Genomic DNA, 21,139 nt, shown 5'->3' on the forward strand with positions numbered 1-21,139 from the left:
AGGCCAAAATGTAAACAAACCCAGAACACTGTCACAACCTGACGAGGACAATGAACAATGAAATAATTATTCATAAGATGAAATATCCGCGAGTATCATTTTTGTTTGTCGTATTTTGCAAGGGGAATTATAAAGCATAACTGTTAACTTACAGGAATAAAAGAAAGTTGGTTGTGCATAAAAGAGTTATGGTCGTTTCGTGCCACTACCAGTTTGTGCCACTGATACTTCTGTTGAAAAAGGGTAGCCTTTTTTTTTTTTTCATTATTTTTTATCGAGTGCACCGGGATTGTCTCCCATATGGCCATCGCCCCCAGAAAGACGTGTTAGTTGGTTACGGGGGATGCGAAAGACGAGTTAGTAGGTTAGGTGCAGCGGGGGATCGAACCAGCGATCTCTGGATTGTGAAGCCAGTGTGTTACCACTAGACCACGGATCCGCTACAGGGTAGCCTTTCGTCCCACTGATAATATATATAGCCGGGTAGGTGTGAATAATACCGTGTAGGTGTGAATCAAAACTTTTGCACCTGTGATGGTCACCTCTGTGCCATGTAAAAACAACATTGCTTAATGTCAAGATTAGTTATTCAGGTTAAATGTATTCTGCATGCGATTTTTCATAATTTGATTTTTTTTAAATATAATAATTCAATAAAATGTATTTCAGTTTAAGATTTATGTTAAAGTTGTCTTGTAGATAATATATAGTACATTAACAATATCGATAAGGAATACATAAACAAAATAAAACATTATCACGCCACAAGATATATTTCATTTTAAGATTTATTTAACATGTGTACACATATATACACACACAATAAAACAGCCTCTTATACACATAAAAAATATAGTACACTACACGTTTTTTTTATATCAGATTTCACAAGATATATTTCATTTTGAGATTTGTTTAACATTTTTTACACAAATATATACATATATACAGCCTCTTATACACATAGCAAATATAGTACACTACACGTTAATTTTTCCGATTTCTTTCTTTTAACCTCGTCTTCCTCATGCACCTGGTAATGGGATGTGTCCGGTCTCAGACCTGCAATGCGACTGCATGCCCGCAGAAGCTGGGTAGTTGTCGTTTCGTCGTCCTCATACTGCTCCCATATGCGGAAGAGTCTCCTGTGGATCTCTTTGTACTTCTTGTGATGCATGCGTGTCAGGGCGTGCTCAGACACTAGGCGGATCGTCATATCAACCGTATCTGCCTCACGGCGTAACAGGGGGACGAGCAAGTAGAACCCTAGGTCGGCACGCCCTGTCAGAGTGTTGATCCTGCGATGCCATCCTGAAAGAAAGAAATATGTTGTGTACTATGATACAATATTTTATATATATATTAATTATATACTAATTTTATCTAATTAAAAATTATTAATTGCTAACGTCGTTGTTGGTCCTCACTGTCTGACGATACACATTCCAATTTGCTGGAGTCCACATTGATCCTCTGACCCACGTTCTTTCCATCTACAGGACTACATTCAGAACAGGACCGCCGACCTTAAATAATTATTTATTGTTATAAGCTAGTAACCACATTCGCACATCATGTTCAGGTTTTTTTTTTTACTAAGAAAGTGACGCCGATATTCGGCGTCTTCCCCTACCAGAATTTTTCCCCCCCAAAATACAATTTCCCCTCTAAATATATCATTTTTCCCCAAAATATAATATTTTCCCCTCAAAGATATTTTTTCCTTTGGGTCAGTCGACACTTATCCAATTTGTACCACGATCTCGCTCTCTCTCTCCCGACGAACACACAAAACTGGGAACCCCAGTGATTCTAAATATAGCAATTAAATAAATACGTCATGGAAATTTTATCCGGGCAACTGACCGCAATAATCACCTGACTATTTCACTGGATTCCGGTCTTGCGCGAGTAAGGTATTTCGTCAATTAATTACCGGAAACCAGTTGAATTTTCATCCGGGTTATATAAGAGCCTAGATGTAAACGTGAAAACAGAAAAAATTTCTAACTATTGGCGTTCATACACAAAAAAATAAAACGTTCGGACTCGGCAAATACTAAACCCATCGACGCATTTTTAAAGAATGATTCATCAAAAACCGTTGAAACCCAGCAAGATTCGGAGGTAATCGACATCGAACATTGTGAAAGTGAAAGTAGACAATCGGCAGCTGTTGCATTTTCCCCTTCCAATACTGTAGCAGATCTAGATCGTCTACCCATTAATAATGAAACTGAAATATCAAAATTGACATTGTCCCCCGGCCCCAGTACAGAAAAACATTTCCCATAATTAGAACTACCCCTGCAACTTAATTTTCCAAGCCAGACAAAACGCAACCAAAATGTGATAGTCGTTGTTTCAATTCTCAAGTATACGAATCCCGATACCCATGGCTATATCACAGTCAAACTAAACATGGGTTTATGTGTAAATATTGCGAGCTATTTGGATCCAGTAGTGGCCCAAACATTTACTATGTCACAACTGGTGCTGTATTTGGGGACAATCCCTCTAGGAGACTTGAAACTCAAAATAATAGTGACAGAGACATGCCTCTGTAGATTAGTTATAGACATTGAAATAAACCATTATTTTTTATTTTTTCACCAAATATGTCTCTTTCGCGCTCTATTTTCCCCTTTTACCCAGCGCCCCAGCGTCTTCCCCTTTTTCTAAAAAAAACCCCTGATGTTATATATTTGTAATATTATTATTATTATTATTTAATAAATATAATTAATTTATTGAACATACATGTAATGCACATGCATAACATAAAAACGACAGCACTTTATGTTATAAATTTATTGAACACAATGCACTATGCAAACATATTATAATAATAATAATCGCATAATCGGCAAAACATGCTTACGGCAAAATTAATAATATCATAAATACATTTACACAGTGAGATGAATATTAATAAATGAAACACAAAAAGGTAAAATAAACACGAACATATAATTAAAATTGTTAACACTATTGTAATTTGCTACATCAATATACACCCCATTATGATTCACACCTCTACGGTATTATTCACACCTACCTGGCTATATATTATCAGTGGGATGAAACGACCAATCCCTTCCTACACAAATATCAGTGGCACAAACTGGTAGTGGCACGAAACGACCATCACCCGCATATAACAGTCTACTATTGTCTACCATAGCTTTTACTCAAGTGTCGTTTTTTATTACCCGACATAAATGTTATGGGAGAACCTCCCCTATCGAAGACTACCAGAGTATGACATTTTATCCTCAGTCACCTTAAACTCTACATAACAGCTTTATAATGCAGAACCTAAAAGTTAAATAGGTATAATCCTCCAGATACTGTGTATGAAGCGGTTAAGGAAAGAAGTTCAAGAATTTCTGCATTAATACAAAAATTGCAGCAATAAACAATCTACGTTCAAAGATTTATTTAATTTCCGTTAAATCCATGTCAAAATTGTTTATTTACAGCGTGTTTAAACATGCCAAGCATGTTCCATACACCATACATGCCAGACTTCCCGATCTTGGCGAGACATTCCTGCTTTTAGGGTGTTTGTCTCGGTGTCCCGATGTGACACAATATGTGCTGACATTCGTAAAAAAAAAATGACATAAGTTCTATAAGGTCACAATAAAACTCGCTATTCAAGCTCCGTCTGGCTTAAATTACCATAGCTAATATCGTCTAATGATTGATTTTATTTTTGCTCTCACACAATAGTGTATTTATGAAAGAGTCGCTAATTGCTAGTGAGAGATGCATCATAGTGTATTAAAAGCAAACTGCTTTTGTATTTCATGGCCCAAGTCAAGTCCAAAGATACTATTACGCGGTATTCTGTGTAATATACCACCTGAGGCTTAAAAACCTGTCAAAACAGCAGCTTTGTATATCAAACAAATTGAGCGCTAACCTATACACATTGATGTTTCACATAAATTTACTTTCGTTTTTTTACTGATTTTCAGAAAATAATTTGTACATATTGCATCTATCTTAATTTAGAGTTAATTGATAATGTGTTGAAAAGAAACAGTGCTTGATGCCCACACATTGCAGGGCTGTTTTTCCTTCAGTGAGAATGACCGTTTTTCATAAATTTGGGAAATTCGTGACTCATATTTTCACACTTTCAAAAGTTTGCGACTCAAATTTTCACAATTTTAAACAGTTTACAACTCATTTTTTCACAATTTTGAACATTTCGCGACTAATTTTTTGACAATTTCGAACAGTTTGCGACTCATTTTTCACAAAATCTGGGGGCCAAGGCCGCTTCACAAAAACAGGAAAAAAGGCCCTGCAAAGCGTTGAACAATTACGCATGCCTCTGTCACAAATAGAACTCAAATAGAGGCATGCCCCAGATTTCACGTTATGGATTTATCCGCATAGTGCACATGTGTGTTTACTTCCGGAAAAGGGAGAACGTCAGTGTTCATGAAATTCTTAAATACATTTTATGGTATGGTCCATATTTACCAGAAATAATGAGGTTTTGTAAGTACTATACTGATTACTGACTGCAGTAAAGGTGGCATAATTGATCATTTTAGGTGTCCCGCAATATGTTAGCTGGTAAGACTTGAATAACTAAATATCTGAATCATTCCCTTGACTTGTATGGTCGTTAGGGTGAAATGAGGGACGACACAGAGATCCTCTGCCAGTCAGGTCTTTTGTGGGCTGCTGGGATTAGGTCATCCATGGGGAAGGACATCCTCTCTTTAATTTGTCAATCCAGCTTTACTTCTGACGTCCTCAATGGTGACCTCCCTCTAGGGTGCCATAGGGCACAGTCTTGCACTGAGAGTCGAGCCTGGTGACTTGTTCAAACCAAGCCAGCTTTCTTCGTTTGACAGTCGCCATTAGGGGTTCTGTTTGGCCAACAAGTGCTGTTGTCATGTTCTGACATACTTGTTGGTCTTGTTCTCTATAACGGAGATGCAGAGCATGTTTCAGAGACATTACTGTTCAAAGGCCTGTATCCTGCATTCTGTGTTTCGATGTGAAGAATCCAGGTCTCACAGTCGTACAGTAGGATGACGACTCCCTCTAGCGTGCCATGGGGCACAGTCTTGCACTGAGAGTCATACTTGTTGGTCTTGTTCTCTATGAAGGAGATGCAGAGCATGTTTCAGAGACACTCGTGTTCAAAGGCCTGCATTCTGTGTTTCGATGTGAAGGGTCCATGTCTCACAGTAGCACAGAAAGATTAAGACTTCAAGCAACTTGTTAAGCCTGTACTTGTTGGGGAAGCTGATGGAGCTTCGTGTCCACAGCCTGCTGAGTCTGGCCATTTGCTGATGTTTCCAGTACTTGCATTTAAAGATTAAGTTATCATACAATTAACAGTTCCATGTTGTGGAATTACGTGGATTATCTATTATCCCATGTGGCATTTAGGATGACTACACAGTAAGTAGGTACTGATTGTCTTTTAAATTAGGGAATATTGGTACACTTATATAGAAACCTTGATTTTGTTGACAATTGACATTTTCTTTTACATTTTCACCTTAAATCACCAGCTGAAAGATTAAATTACCATTTGCGATTCAGGCAAAAGTATAAAAAAGGGGGGAAAAAAACATTTGAAGGAAAAATGGTTCCTTTCTCAGATTTCCTGAAACTCAACAGTCTCCTGTCAGCCATTTGGTCTGACTGATCAGAGTTTCCTGTAAGACCTTATGTTTTTTGGGTACTTCGCAAAGTCATTGTTGGAAGAAACACAACAACAAGTACATGATTAGTGTTTTTCCCAGGCCATTTAAGTGAGGCGCGGCGCCATGCCCTTTTTTTGTACTGCCACGCTGTCCCCTTTCTAAGCCATTTAGCGCCACGCTGCCCTTTCCAAAGGCTGCCGCCCTGCCCTTTCATGAGCAGCCGCTGTTTTCCGTCCTCTGTTATTACGGTATGCTTGATCCCATGATTTAATCGATAATTGCCCCATGCAGGGAAGATTTGCGCGGTTGTGTATTAGTCATGCATGAATTACCCTGTGTCAATATTAATCAATAATTTCACTGGCTTATACCTAGCTCACTTATTGGTCCGTAATATGAACTCGTCCACCAAAAATTCGTTGACAGTTACTTCGTGGATGAAAACCTGGATGTTATCCTCGTGGAAATTGTGCATTTCATTTAATTATTTCTACGCGTAAATAAATTAAAAAAAAAACACAAACAAGTTGTATCTTTATCATTATGGTCGTTTAGATTATTAAATTTTGAAACAATAACTGAACCGTTTACTTATTAAATTACATGCGAATCGATGATGGACATATTATAAGTGTGCTAGGTATAAGCCAGTGAAATTATCCATTTATATTGACACAGGGTAATTAACCCATGACTAATACACAACCGCGTGAATATTTGCTGCTTGGGGCGATGATCGATTAAATCTTGCGATCAAGCATACCTTAACAATAGAGGACAGAAAACAGCAGGTGCTCATGAAAGGGCAGGGCAGCGGCCTTTGGAAACTTATAGAACTTTTTTTTATTTGGTATAGATGTTTGAATTAAGTTTAATATATGATAAAATACAAAATTATTTCCATCTTTATTCTCTTTTCAGGTATGCCATTCTATCAAGCAGTAAACATATTAAGGCGCCATGACAGAGTTATCAAGGGTGTGCAAACATGGTACAGCAATCAGGTAAATTACTAAGGACAGTCACAGTGACTACAAAAATTCTGATCTTTAACCGTTATTTATTATTAAATATGAACCACATCAGAATACTCTTGGATATGGTATTAAGTAAAGTTTTGTTGGTTATTGTTTTAAATGGAGATAAGACTGATAAAAAATGTTGAAAAACATATTGAGTATTTCAGCATCTTAAATACAAGTTTTATTATGCCCCGGTAGGGTGGCATATAGCAGTTGAACTGTCCGTTAGTCCTTCAGTCAGTCTGTCCGTCCGTTTGAAAAACTTTAACATTGCCCATTACTTTTGCAATATTAAAGATAGCAACTTGATATTTGGCATGCATGTGTATTTCATGGAGCTGCACATTTTGAGTGGTGAAAAGTCAAGGTCCTCCTTCAAGGTCAAAGGTCAAATATATGGCTTCAAAGTGGCGCAGAAGGGGGCATTGTGTTTCTGACAAACACATCTCTTGTTTATATGGGAAAAAATAGGATGTTTTGGTTGCATGGCATGTGATGTGGCAATTATAACAGTGATATTTTTGGCCCAAAATAACAGCCTCTTACAGGCTGTTTCCCAATTACAAAAGAAAAAAATGCTGTTTTCCAATTGGGAAAAGTAACATTTTTTCCAAATAATCTGACTAAAATTTCCCCAAAAATATGCCTAACTTCCAATAAACTCGATAATTGGTTTATTATGCCCCCCTTCGAAGAAGAGGGGGTATATTGCTTTGCTCATGTCGGTCAGTCGGTCAATCGGTCTGTCGGTCCGTCCACCAGGTGGTTGTCAGACGATAACTCAAGAACGCTTGGGCCTAGGATCATGAAACTTCATAGGTACATTGATCATGACTCGCAGATGACCCCTATTGATTTTGAGGTCACTAGGTCAAAGGTCAAGGTCACGGTGACCCGAAATAGTAAAATGGTTTTTGAATGATAACTCAAGAACGCATACGCCTAGGATCATGAAACTTCATGGGTAGATTGATCATGACTTGCAGATGACCCCTATTGATTTTGAGGTCACTAGGTCAAAGGTCAAGGTCACGGTGACCCGAAATAGTAAAATGGTTTCCGGATGATAACTCAAGAATGCATACGCCTAGGATCATGAAACTTCATGGGTAGATTGATCATAACTTGCAGATGACCCCTATTGATTTTGAGGTCACTAGGTCAAAGGTCAAGGTCACGGTGACCCGAAATAGTAAAATGGTTTTCGGATGATAACTCGAGAACGCATACGCCTAGGATCATGAAACTTCATAGGTAGATTGATCATGACTTGCAGATGACCCCTTTTGATTTTGAGGTCACAAGGTCAAAGGTCAAGGTCACGGTGACCCGAAATAGTAAAATGATTTTCAGATGATAACTCAAGAACGCTTTTGCCTAGGATCATGACACTTCAAAGGTACATTGATCATGACTCGCAGATGACCCTTATTGATTTTCAGGTCACTAGGTCAAAGGTCAAGGTCACAGTGACAAAAATCGTATTCACACAATGGCTGCCACTACAACGGACAGCCCATATGGGGGGCATGCATGTTTTACAAACAGCCCTTGTTGAGTTTATTTTTCAGCAATTTAATTCGCTCAATATAAAGCGATAATAAAATCACTGAAATAAGCAGCACTAAAATTAAAAGTAGTTCTATAAGGAATATGCTGTGTGGGTATTTGAGTGAGAGCACTGCCTCTCTTTTGTTTTGTGTTAAAAAAGCATTTACATCACATTAATGATCAAGAGCAAAAAGAGGAATGTTTTGCGCCCAGTGCAGGAGTCCTAAGCAAGGTTCGCTCTGGGCTTTAAAAAGTTATTGCCAAACTGGGGCCACATTGGGGCAATGAAGGACATGTTGTAATAATACATACAAAAACTAAGAATTTTACAGTGTGTTTAATATGTTTAACAGTAAATTTATTTTTAGTTCAGCTGTTTTCGGAGAAAACCCGAGGTATTGTCATAGCCAGCTCGTCATGTCCTGTTGTCCGCATCGTGCTAAAACCTTAACATTTTGTCAAGGTTTTGAACAATGGCTCCAAAATCAAAGTGCTTCAATCTACAACTTTGAAACTTCATATGTAGCTGCACCTTGATGAGTTCTACATGCCACACTCATTTTTGGGTCACTAGGTCAAAGGTCATGGTCACTGTGACCTCTAAAAAAAAAATAATCTGACAAGCTTATATTTATTATGCCCCCCTTCGAAGAAGAGGGGGTAAATTGCTTTGCTCATGTCGGTCGGTCGGTGGGTATGTCGGTCCGTCCACCAGGTGGTTTCCGGATGATAACTCAAGAACGCTTGGGCCTAGGATCATGAAACTTCATAGGAACATTAATCATGACTCGCAGATGACCCCTATTGATTTTGAGGTAACTAGGTCAAAGGTCACAGGTGAAGGTCACAGTTATTGGAAATAGGCATTATAAGGATTTAGCATGGTTCAAACAAGGGAAACAACTACGGTTTATGCATGTTCTTTTTATTACAGATTTGCCTCCCTTTAATTCATTCAAAATCTCATTTTACAGCAGAGATTCCAAATCTGACCTGTAAATGAGCCCCATATTTACTGCCAGTGCTAGGTTACCTTTTTCCATTTGATCATTCTTAAGTATTGGTATTGTAATGCTGCTACTGCTACTGCTACTGCTACTACTACTACTACTACTACTACTACTACTACTACTACTACTACTACTACTACTACTACTACTACTACTTCTACTTCTACTTCTACTACTATTACTACTACTATTACTACTACTACTACTACTACTACTACTACTACTACTACTACTACACCACCACCACCACCACCACCGTTCACAGTGACAAAAAACGTATTCACACAATGGCTGCTACTACAACTTATAGCCCATATAGGGGGGCATGCATGTTTTACAAACAGCCCTTGTTCAAAACTGCACCCGCAGCCGAGCGTGGCACCCGTTATGTGGTGTTCTTGTTTTGTTTAATAACAGCACATTTAGCATTTTTACTTACCGTATACGTGCGCTTATAAGACGCATATTTGAGACTTAAATTAATAAGTTACAGTTGGGGTCGCGTCTTATAAGCGAGATACTGGTGAAAATAAACAAAAAAATTCAAAATATCGAGTTTACTGGGCTTATGCTAGCCAAGTTGGACACTTGTCAGTTGTTTTGAATCATCGCGGCAGCCATTTGCATTTTCTCTACAGTCTGTATTGGCCCGTACCGTGTATCGGAACGCTATGTTCAGTTACCGATTTATTTGTTATAAAATGTATTGTTACTGATTTTGTTGTCTATTATTTTTAATTTGAAGTTTGTTATTTTTGGGGCGTAAGACGTTATATTGTCCGTGATTATTCTTGAAAAGTTTTTATCACCTGATTGTCTGCGCGCGACGTCGTTAAATGCCATATAAATTGGCCATTATATTATACGTGTGTAAGCGGCAACATGATGCCAACATGCTTGAAACAACAGCAAATTCAATTCTCAGTTTGAAACTGTCAATTGTTTAATAAACATGCTGCCGATTACAAATGCTATTTGACAAGTTTGTATCACCTGATCATCTTTGTTCCACGTCGTTAATTTTCAATTAAGACATAATTGGCAATTAGGGTATCCTCTGAAATAAGTTACCAGTTTGCAACTGTCAATTGTTAAATAAACACGTTTATTCAGACGACCCACTAATGCCGATGACATATTATTTATTAGGGGCCAAAAACGACGGGAGCAAAGAGCGACCGCATGCAATTATCCGCATATGGCTTTCTTCTTGACACGTGATTTCGATCTGCGCTTCGGAGTCTATCACTCTATCACGCGATTGGCTAATTTTATGAAAGTAGGCGTTACCTCTAGTTGATAGACAATGGGCGTAAAATTTGCATAATCTAGGTAATAAAACTAAACGCTTTCAAAATATCTGCCTATTAGATTTCAATACCTGTCAAACAATACAATTAAGATGACTGACACGATCAATTTTGCTTGTGCATTGATATTACGAACGTAATATGTTTGCAATTGTTAGGGCAAATGATTAATACACAATTGTTAGAAATTTTGTCAATTTGATAATTATTTTTATTGCATGAATAATACTTGAAAATAAATTAAAACCCACTAATATATCATAAAATAAACAAATATTATTTACTTTGTTGTTTGATTGTTTTATTTTTCAGACTTGCGTGAATTACTAATTGTATGCAGCGCGAGTTTGAAAAATTCTCAATGTTTTACTAATTGATGATTTTCTTTAACATTCTGCCATTTTTCGGCCATTTTCCGGCCGATGAATACGGCAAAATTTGACCGCGTCTTACACGCGGGTCAGTCTCAAATCCACCCATTATAAAGTCCGAAGTCGGGGTGCGTCTTATAAGCGAGGGCGTCTTAAAAGCGCACGTATACGGTAATAACAGGACATTTAATAATTTAGAAGTCTTGTTGATTAACACCTCCTGCTTCAGCAGCTTTCTGGTGATCTGAAAATATAAACGAGATAATACATGTATAATATAAAAATAAAACAAATCAAGTCATTTGTAGCATATAAATTACATAAATCTGTTCAATGATATGGCCTTCTATATAGTGCCCAGAACACAACACAGTCAAATATGTTTAGTATTTGTGTTCAGTAATTCTCACCTTTGGTTTTCATGTGCTTAACAATGATCTCCTTTCTCGAAAAAGTACATCCTGTAGTCAATGCATTGCTTAGCATTTATGACATACAGAGTTCACACAGCATAGATTTTGTGTTGGAAATTATATTGAAGAATGGAAATTCTGATTAACCACTGTCTTTGAACTTTCTGTTAGCTTATGAATTTATATTGTTTGCATTTTTGAAGGCGTCTCAACATCATCTGAATCTAACATTCACCTCGTTCTAGGCGTTTTACACTCTGAACTTTCCATTTTCACAAGTGTAAAAGAGTATATTATGTCACATTTATAAAGCACCAATCAATGTTAAATGTCTTATTATTGCCTTTAATCTAGTGTTTTTCCCAGGCCATTTTAGCGTGGCGAAAAGCCCATCGACCTACCGGATCGCCACTATGCCCTTTTCAAAGGCAAATTTCGCCACGCGCCCTTTTTTTCAAAGGCAAATTTCGCCACACGCCCTTATCGATAACATCTTTATTGCCTTACGATCTAACTTGGTCCGCAAAATCAGCTTCCTTGATTGTCTGTGACGCTCCGACTGTGCATGATTTACTCGAGAGACGTCAACGTCTAATCGAATATTAATTGAGCAGTTTTAATCGATTACAGTGCTCGATTTATAGGTAGGTCTTACTGACTCCTCCAAAGCTATGAATTAGTCATGCGTGAATAACGTCGTGTCAGTATCAATCGATAATGCCGAAGGCTATGTTATACCAAGCGCATTTTTCGGTCGTCAATGTGTATACCTCCACGATAAAATCATTACTTCGGAGACTTTTGTTACAAAACTCGATGTTATTCTCGTGGCAATTGTGCATTGCATGCATTATTCAGTTATATCAAAACATATATTTTTACGCATAATTACATTTAAAATCACAAACAAATTTATTCTTTATCGTTTTCGTCTTTAAGATAATTAGATCTAATTATTGAAATAATTACTGAGACGTATTCTAATTTAACAAAATGCGAATCGCATATACAATTTAACGTTGCTATGCGCACCTGTCGCTTACATCATTTGACATTTTATCAACATGGCGGACTATACAGAATTAAATTGTGACTCGGCAAAAATAGCAAATAACGTCGTGAACGATCGAATTAACCAAACATGCCATAACTTTTAAGACCAATTCCGGGACATTGAGTTAAATTGTCCGGGTCTTTTGCCGATTTTCCGGGACATGTATAAAATGTAGTGATATTTATAGACATATGCATTTTTGGTACGTTTATCAGTGCTTCCCCTGGCTCAAAAATTTCTTAAGCCAAATTCGCCTTGCAATGGCAAAATTCTTCTTTTTTTGCTATTTTTAGGTTTTAATGAAGAAAAAGTTGTAGCCAAATAGAATTTTCTTTAGCCAAATACAGCGCTTCCGTTAGTGGACGTCCAGGCATAAATTACGCCCGAAAATGGCAGTCGTACGTCTATTATGCAAATGGTGGAAGTCCCTTGGACGTCCGATAATCCGCATGTACTCTATTTTCTAATACACAACACGTACAAATGTCAACAGTTAATCGGGTTATTCAGACCGTTAACTCCGCCATAGAGCTACTGTCTTCAATGAATTTCTCAGCGAGTGGCCAATATTGATTTTTCCAGCTGTCAATCAAAGTCTTCTGGTAAGCGCATCAGCCATTCAGCGCTCAGGCAGCCGAATACACACACACCCCACGTGAAGCGGTATACAATAGCATTAGCAAACTCTGCGTTACGATGTTATTATTCAGCAATCAAATATTTGAGTCCACGCTTTCCCCAAGGAAGAATGATGTGATCGTACATGAAGTCCAGTGTTTTTTTTCACCTAAAGGGGAATGGTGGCGGGGCCCGTCCAAAGGGGAAAAACGCGTCGTTTTTTTAGGAAAAGGGGAAAATTAAAAATTTACTCTTTGATATGTAATGATATTTATTATATGAATACACATGTATGCATGAATGTTATATTCACAGTTGAATGTCTTTGTCCTATTTCTTAAATATATACCAATGATTTTTTCAACATTAGTTTCAGACAGTTCAGCCTTCATGTACAGTCTGAGTTTTCCTTGCCATTTTGAGTCTAATTGGGATTTTGGCGGGGCCCGTCCAAAGGGGAAAAACGCGTCGTTTTTTTAGGAAAAGGGGAAAATTAAAAATTTACTCTTTGATATGTAATGATATTTATTATATGAATACACATGTATGCATGAATGTTATATTCACAGTTGAATGTCTTTGTCCTATTTCTTAAATATATACCAATGATTTTTTCAACATTAGTTTCAGACAGTTCAGCCTTCATGTACAGTCTGAGTTTTCCTTGCCATTTTGAGTCTAATTGGGATTTTTTAAATCGATAAAATGGGAAATGTGGGCATGTTTTATTACTTAAATGGACCAAATTGGAATGTTTTTATCACAGAATATTGACACAATATACCTAGATACATCAGGCTTCCTGGCAATTTTCATTTTGGGAAAAGAATGCAATTCATGTTAAATTAACTGATTTGGGTAAAACTAACTTAATATAACTCTTTATAATAATTCAAAATCATATTAATTATAGTTATATACTTTATTAGTTGTTTATGAAATATGTGAGAAATGTGAGATATAGCAGGGCTCATCATTAACCGAAAAACCAACTTGCCCTACCGGGCCAGTACTTCCAAAATCTACTTGCACTGAACGTAAAGCAACTTGCCCAAACATGAAATATCACATCAACTGTAAACCTCATATTGTTTGATAAACCAAAATGATACACCACAAAACCTTTTTTATTTTTGAACATTTAACAAAATGATTACAGCAATTAAAGTCTAAATTAAATGCTCTTTGTTCTTTTTTGCACTTTTCCGGACGGACACTAGATTATAAAATAACTTGCCCAGACCCAACTTTTACTTGCCAGGGGGAAATAGGACAACCATAAATGTTGAGCCCTGTACATTTATCATAAAACAGTTATTGCAAAAAAAAAAAAAAAAAAAATTTTTATTTTTTTTATTTTTTTTTTATACTTTTGGAGGGGATTATTTCTACAAAATGGGGGAAAAATATATACTCTTTTTTTGAGGGGAATGGGGCCGAATATCGGCCCCGAAATTGCCATAAAAAAACACTGAAGTCTAATTTTTGCATGATTTTCATATGTACACGAGAAATGTTCATTTGTTGCTTTAATTTTTCGTAACTTTCTGTGAATAATGAAATCTCGAAATGATTTCGGATAACACGTTTGTTTATACGCATTTGAAAATAAGCAGTCTGCAAAATTAACCCATCTCCTGATCGCCAATTCGATGAAATCTTGGCTCTGGCGATAAAAAATTGTCTATCGATCGCCTGATTTGCGATGAAAAAATCTGAAGACAGTTTGGAAATAAATAAACAAATAATAAATTCATGAAAATTTGTTCGCGTGCGCGATAATTTGAGTACCAATTTTGCCCGGTATATTATTTATTTAAATCCGATTTGTTAGCAGATGGTACAGACATAAACTGCAACTGACGAAATATCTGCGCTAGTTTCCAAAAATCTTAAAATTCAAATGTCATCTTGAAATATTTTAAGTGTCGATTAGCCAAGTCCCTGGATTAGCAAAGTAAAGTAGTGCAATAGCATATTGTAAAGCAATATGTTAACCAAATTATATATTGCTTAAGTATTTAATGAGTAATTGGTTTTCATTTTCTGCAGTCAAACGATGTGCACAGATTATTTCATGTGCAAAACAGGTACATTTTTCGGACAGTTGTTTTCGGATACAGTATTTGTCGTCGATCATAATTTACATGTAACATTTCAAATTAAGTCGTTGATTTGTCATAATTACTAAATATGAACAGTGCTCTATTTTCTTAAATCGCGTCATGTGATTAACACATGCTGAATTGGAATTCCCCCGTCCCACAATTCAACTTGCGTAAAATGGCGTACGTTTGCAGACGTCAATATTGTCTGTATTTTGGTTTTGAAAATAGAAATACTGGATTATCGGGTAATAGATAGAGTTGGAACATGAACGAATATTAAAATTCTGAAATAAAAGTGGGACCTAAAAATTTATGTCTGGGACGTCCAAAATTTTAGGCTTGGAAGTCAGGACTTCCAACTTTTAAAAGCTAACGGAAGCGCTGGCCAAATGAGTCAATTTGTAGCGATTGGCTAATTTGGCGAATGGCAGAGTAAGCCCTGATAATTTATAATATAAAAATTAATATGCAACAGGGAGCATTCAGGATGCAACCACGCGCTCGCAAGTGCCCTTTTGAAAAAATACTGCGTGTTCGTAAGTGCTCTTCGGAGCACTGAACCATATTTTCATATCTCCGAAGCAATAAAACAGACGACCAATTTAGACAACTCCCCAAATAATTCCAATTATCTGCATTATGTGTCACTTGGAGGCAGTCAGCAAGCTTGATTAATTTTTACAGTATCGCTAAAATCATGGAAATCTATTTCATAACGACTGCCGAAAAGCGGTTGGTAAACAGAGCCTCTACTGTCACTTTAAGGCAATGTTAAGCAGATAAAATGCGGATTTTCAAAAAATCTCAGTTTGCAGAAATTTGTTGCCAGAATTTTTAATTTGTCACTATTGGTGGCAATGGTGATCAGAAGCGGGAACCCTGCTCCGAGTACTGTAATGTCACAGTTGTTGTATTCAGTCATCAGTGTATCTTCTAGTAAAATAATTCACGTTAACTTCCACATTGTACAAAAAGCTGAATGAAGCTATTTAAAGCAGTATTTTTAAGACCACTTGACACAATCATGATGGCAGTGTACTCACGAGCAGCAGCACGATTGTTCTCCATGTAACAATGGAAAGGTGAATGTAGAAGGCAGTTTTAATTGTTTTAACCGGAAAAGTAGTCTTGCATGCCAGCAGGCTGACGAGGCAGTTAACTAAGTAGGTCACAGACTGTGACATTGTTTGTATTTTTGGAGTCTGGCCAGTAGGGCAGTGGCACGGAAACGTAGATTTTTTTCTCAGGAAATAAGAAGTGATATGTTAACAACCATGGGTTGTTGCCGAGTTTTTGGTAAGAAGTAAAGTAAGTGTTTGTTGCTGTGTCACTTGAAAGAATGGCCGAGCAGTAAGTGGCTTACAAACTTATCAAGTGGTTGCGTAAGACATCATATGTTCAAGAGAGCTACTGACTGTGGAATTGACGTGGTACTGGGCACTGTCGTCTGACTGTAGGCATGTTCTGCCAGTTGGATGCAGCTGTGGGATAGAAATGGAATGTGAGAACATGCACTAATTGGTGCGAAATTCCTGATTGCTTCTTTGAAATACATGTACATTCCCGCATTAATGGCATGTTCTTTTAATTATAATTTCACTCTGAACCATATTGCTATTATAAAATAAAAAGTGAATTATTCATGATGTTGATATTTTATGTCTCTTAATATTTGTGGATTTATATCAGTTGATATTATTTATTAAAAACAGGTGAACACAATTCTGTAAATAATTGATTGAAATGTCAAAGATTTTTATTGGCCCTGAGGTCATCCTTACAAGATGTATTGAGCTGTGTTCTGAGAAAACTAGGCATAATGCATGTGCGTAAAGTGTTGTCCCAGATTAGCCTGTGCAGTCCGCACAGGCTAATCAGGGACGACACTTTCCGCTTTTATGACATTTTTTGTTTAAATGAAGTCTCTTATTAGCAAAAATCCAATTAAGGCGGAAAGTGTCGTCCCTGCCTGATTAGCCTGTGCGGACTGCACAGGCTAATCTAGGACGACACTTTACGCACATGCATTATGCCCAGTTTTATCAGAACGCGACTCTATTGTTTGATTTCCTGATTTGTTTGTATATTATGAACAAAACTATCATCATTCTGTTAAAATATTTCCGTCAGTTTGTGATCATTTTAAAATCACACATACCTTGTTAATTTCCAGTCATTATGACATGGGTCCATGATACAATTCATAGAAAACATATCAATTTTATAAAATGCAGAAGACGTAGATTAGGTGAACAAATTATTTGACATTAAGACATTTTCTAGTGCAAAACTTTAAAATACAACACGAAGATTTAACTGAAATAGCCCCATTTTAAGTCCATAAGTTCCAATTGTCAATTATAAATTGTGATTTGATTTTAATTATTGTTGAAGTTTGTATTATTTTTTTGCTAATGAGGCTGTTTACAGTATGTTTAGCACTAAGTTTGTCTAATGTTATGTGTTTTAAGTTTCTCAGTGGCATGTCTACTTTGACATTTATTATGTTTACTTAGATGAAGATGATTATTTATGCTACTGTTTACTTAACAACTCGCATATTTCTATAAGTGTTTCATCAATTAACCAAGATTTCTACAAGCTATATTAACAAAACAGTTTTATCATTTAATGATATCATGCCATTTTTCAGTTTTTATTAAAATAATAATCTATTATACCCCCAACAATGAAGTAGAAAATGTGGAGGAGCGGTATACTATAGTCACCATGGAGGCTTTCACGTCAGTATCCTGTTTGGCTGTACGTAGACATAAAGTTGTCAGTCTACCTACACCTACACTTTTCAAAGCACTCTTATTTTTGCTTTATATTTATTTATGATAAAATTATGAAGTTGTGTCTTTGCAATTTCTATTATCAATTGTTTTAAATGCAAAATATATGCCCCCTTTATAAACATGCTCTTGATGGTAAATAAACAACTTACTAACTATATTATATTTAACCCTTTACCACTTAGATACATATTTTGATGCATTTGTAGTCCCTTAGGAAGTTTCATTTAATTAAATACCTTTCTTACTAAATTCAACTTTTAAAGGCTTCATTTCCAACCCTTAGTTACTGATGAGCAGCAAACAGCATAAGACCTGAACAGACTGCAAGTTACTTGCTGGCTGTTCTGGTTTTATGCTGTTTGCCATTTTCACTTTGCCTCTGAGTGGGAAAGGGTTAACAATATTTGTCAATGATCAGTAAATGCATGTATTTTGTTCTATCTGGAAAAAAATTATTTTGAAATCAATAATTTGAAAATATGAAATGTGACTTTAAGGGTTGTACCTTATTTTCCAAAAATAGTAAGCCATTACTTTATTTAATGCTTACATAATAACAATAATAATAATAATAATAATAATATTTTTTTAATAATAATAATAATAATAATATAATTAAAAAAAATAAAAAAATAATAATTGTTAATCAACTTAACCAAAAATTAAAACATGTGTTCATAAGATATCTTTTACGCATAAAATTACCTTCCTTTGCAGTTTAAGGTATTAACATTAGTAATTGAATTAACATAAATGTTATATACTATAAACAAACATTGCATAAACTTCCTAAATCATAATAACTCTGAGGCCAAGTAGCGATGTCAAGTTTAAGTGGTATTTACAATAATATGCATCTTGCTAGCTTGTCAGTCAATGGTAATACATTTTATGGTTTACGTAAGTAGACAAACCTGATGTAAACATTTTGCACGCAGGTTGTCACTTCAAATTGTTCTTTGACGTAATATTTATCACTGCACACGTTTGTTGTTACATAAATGCATAAACAGAGTCCTAATTGGCTAAGAGCTTTGCTTTCGCTGATAACTTGAAGCGAATTTGCATAATGAGAAGTATGCTAACCAATTGGAGCTCGTTATTCATCTTCATTCAGTTTTTGCTACGTGTATTAAGTCAGTAAAAATATATTTTTAAGGTTTAAATAAAAAAATAAGTTGTGATGTATGCAAAAGAAACAGCATCTCTTACTTAACTGTCTGACATTTTCTTTCAGTTGTGTTTTTCAATTTTGAACTATAATACACTAGTAAATTAACAGCCTCATTAAATAAATAATTGTTGTTTAGTGTATAGTTAAAGATATGCATGGTCTATAAATTGTGTTGCTATTGCTCGATACATGCTTTTTAGCATGCTGTTTCTATTTTGCCACATGTTTACAAATACTATCCTGCTTGTAACACATATATCGTTGTTAATTCATAAATATTTGAAAAAGGAACATTATTTTGTAAACCTGATAATAACTTACTTGTGTTCATGTTTTTACAATATACAGTTTTTCATTGCTTTGTCAGGTATACATGTAACAGCATACAATGTTTAACGGGCCCTTTCTCAGCTCCGCCGTAACTTGATGCCGGGGGTAAATTAGGCCCCAAAACCGCATTTGTACGTCCGTTTTACAAATAGTTGAAGTCACTTGGAAGTCCGATAATCCACATGTATACTGTTTTCTAATACACTGGACGTACAAATCACAACAGTAAATCTGGTCATTCACTCAGTTAACTCAGAGCTTAAATCTTTCAGTGCGGGAACCGAATTTTGAAGGCTTTTGCAAACAGTTTGGATCCAGATGAGACGCCACAGAATGTGGCGTCTCATCAGGATCCAAACTGTTCGCTATTCTGATAGTATTCTTTGAAAAAAAATCGAAGAAAATCCTAATTGTAGAAATTCAACAACGACATTTTAGCAGACGACAAATTTCCCAGCATGCAAAGGGGTAATAGACATAAAAGCAACATGGGGTAATAGATCACCCACTGATAAAGAGATATCAGAGTATTAAATAATTAGGCAGCCATGTATGCTGACACTGATGCACCACGCGAAATTCTCAGGTAACTTTCCAGTCGCCAAACGGTGCTGTTCAGCGTCCAATCGTTAACTAGAATGCTTATAAGGGCAGGGTTAACTGGTCTCTATTTTTTATTGAAGTCAGCCTTGAAGTTTGTGTTTATCTCAGATTGATTAACAAGGAATCACAGGTTTAAAATTGCATAATATCCAACAGAAATGAAATAGTACATGAAAGACTGTGTCCCGCATCATCATCACAACCTTTCACCGTAAACAATTACTGTGAACAACAATTATTCTCTATGAGAAGTTAAAGGCTAATGGTGAGCAATTAATGACTTGTGTTGAGTAAGTTGTGAAAACAATGCCCATTACAAATTTTGTGCAGTAACAATTTAATTTGGGTACAAGTATATTTCATTATGTCCATTAAAAGTAGTTACATATGGTATATAGTCTTCTTAAATATATTGTATGTTGTATATTTGTACTAAATTTACTATTATTAATATTGCTAAAAATTCCTTAAATTTAAGAATTTACTAAAATGATTTGAAACTGTTATATTAAGTATTAAGACCACACTTTCCACTTTTATGAAATTATTTGTTCAAAGGAAGTCTCCTAAACAAATCCAGTCCAGTTAGTAGTGTCACTGCATGATTAGCATGTATTCACTCACAGGCTTAGATAGGTCAATGCTCTAGACTCATGCATTAAGCCTGATTTTCCCATTTCTGAGTTGATCTGGATAACAGGAGCTTGGAGCTTAGGTCTAAGGCAACATAACAAATACTGACCAAAAATAATTAGGATTGGGGTATTTGAGCTTTGGTTCCCTTAAGTTTTATATTTAGGAATAATTCTATGGCTGCTTATGAATGATCTTAGTTTTTAGGCCAGTGTACAGTATCTAAGTTAATCCTGACCATTAATCAAGTACTAGCAGTTTAGTGCGCCACATGTCCGTTATTACCAAAAATGCATTTGACCAGACTGTGTTGGTTGTTGGCCATACAAATGTGTTTTATGGACACAAATGAGGTGCTCCAGTCTAAAGATCTCTGTAAACTGGACAGTCCAGTTAAAGTGTTATTTAATGCGGGACTGGTGCGCTACCCTTGTGCAAGTGTAAACAGTGTTGAATGTGG

At 36.1% G+C, this 21,139-nt stretch overlaps 1 protein-coding gene across 3 annotated transcripts in view; it reads left to right on the forward strand.

Annotated features, from left to right (window-relative positions):
- Positions 1 to 21,139, forward strand: part of LOC127846381 (phagosome assembly factor 1-like) — a 60,260-nt gene that overhangs the window by 212 nt on the left and 38,909 nt on the right. For all 3 annotated transcript variants that reach the window (XR_008033483.1, XR_008033484.1, XM_052377591.1), the window contains exon 2: positions 6,603 to 6,685. Coding sequence is in view for 1 of the 3 variants with exons in the window: in XM_052377591.1 (XP_052233551.1) it covers positions 6,603 to 6,685 (83 nt within the window). In the remaining 2 variants the exon portion in view is untranslated. The remainder of the gene's footprint in view (positions 1 to 6,602; positions 6,686 to 21,139) is intronic.

Source organism: Dreissena polymorpha, chromosome 9, assembly GCF_020536995.1.
Source record: "Dreissena polymorpha isolate Duluth1 chromosome 9, UMN_Dpol_1.0, whole genome shotgun sequence".
NCBI classification, from domain to species: domain Eukaryota; kingdom Metazoa; phylum Mollusca; class Bivalvia; order Myida; family Dreissenidae; genus Dreissena; species Dreissena polymorpha.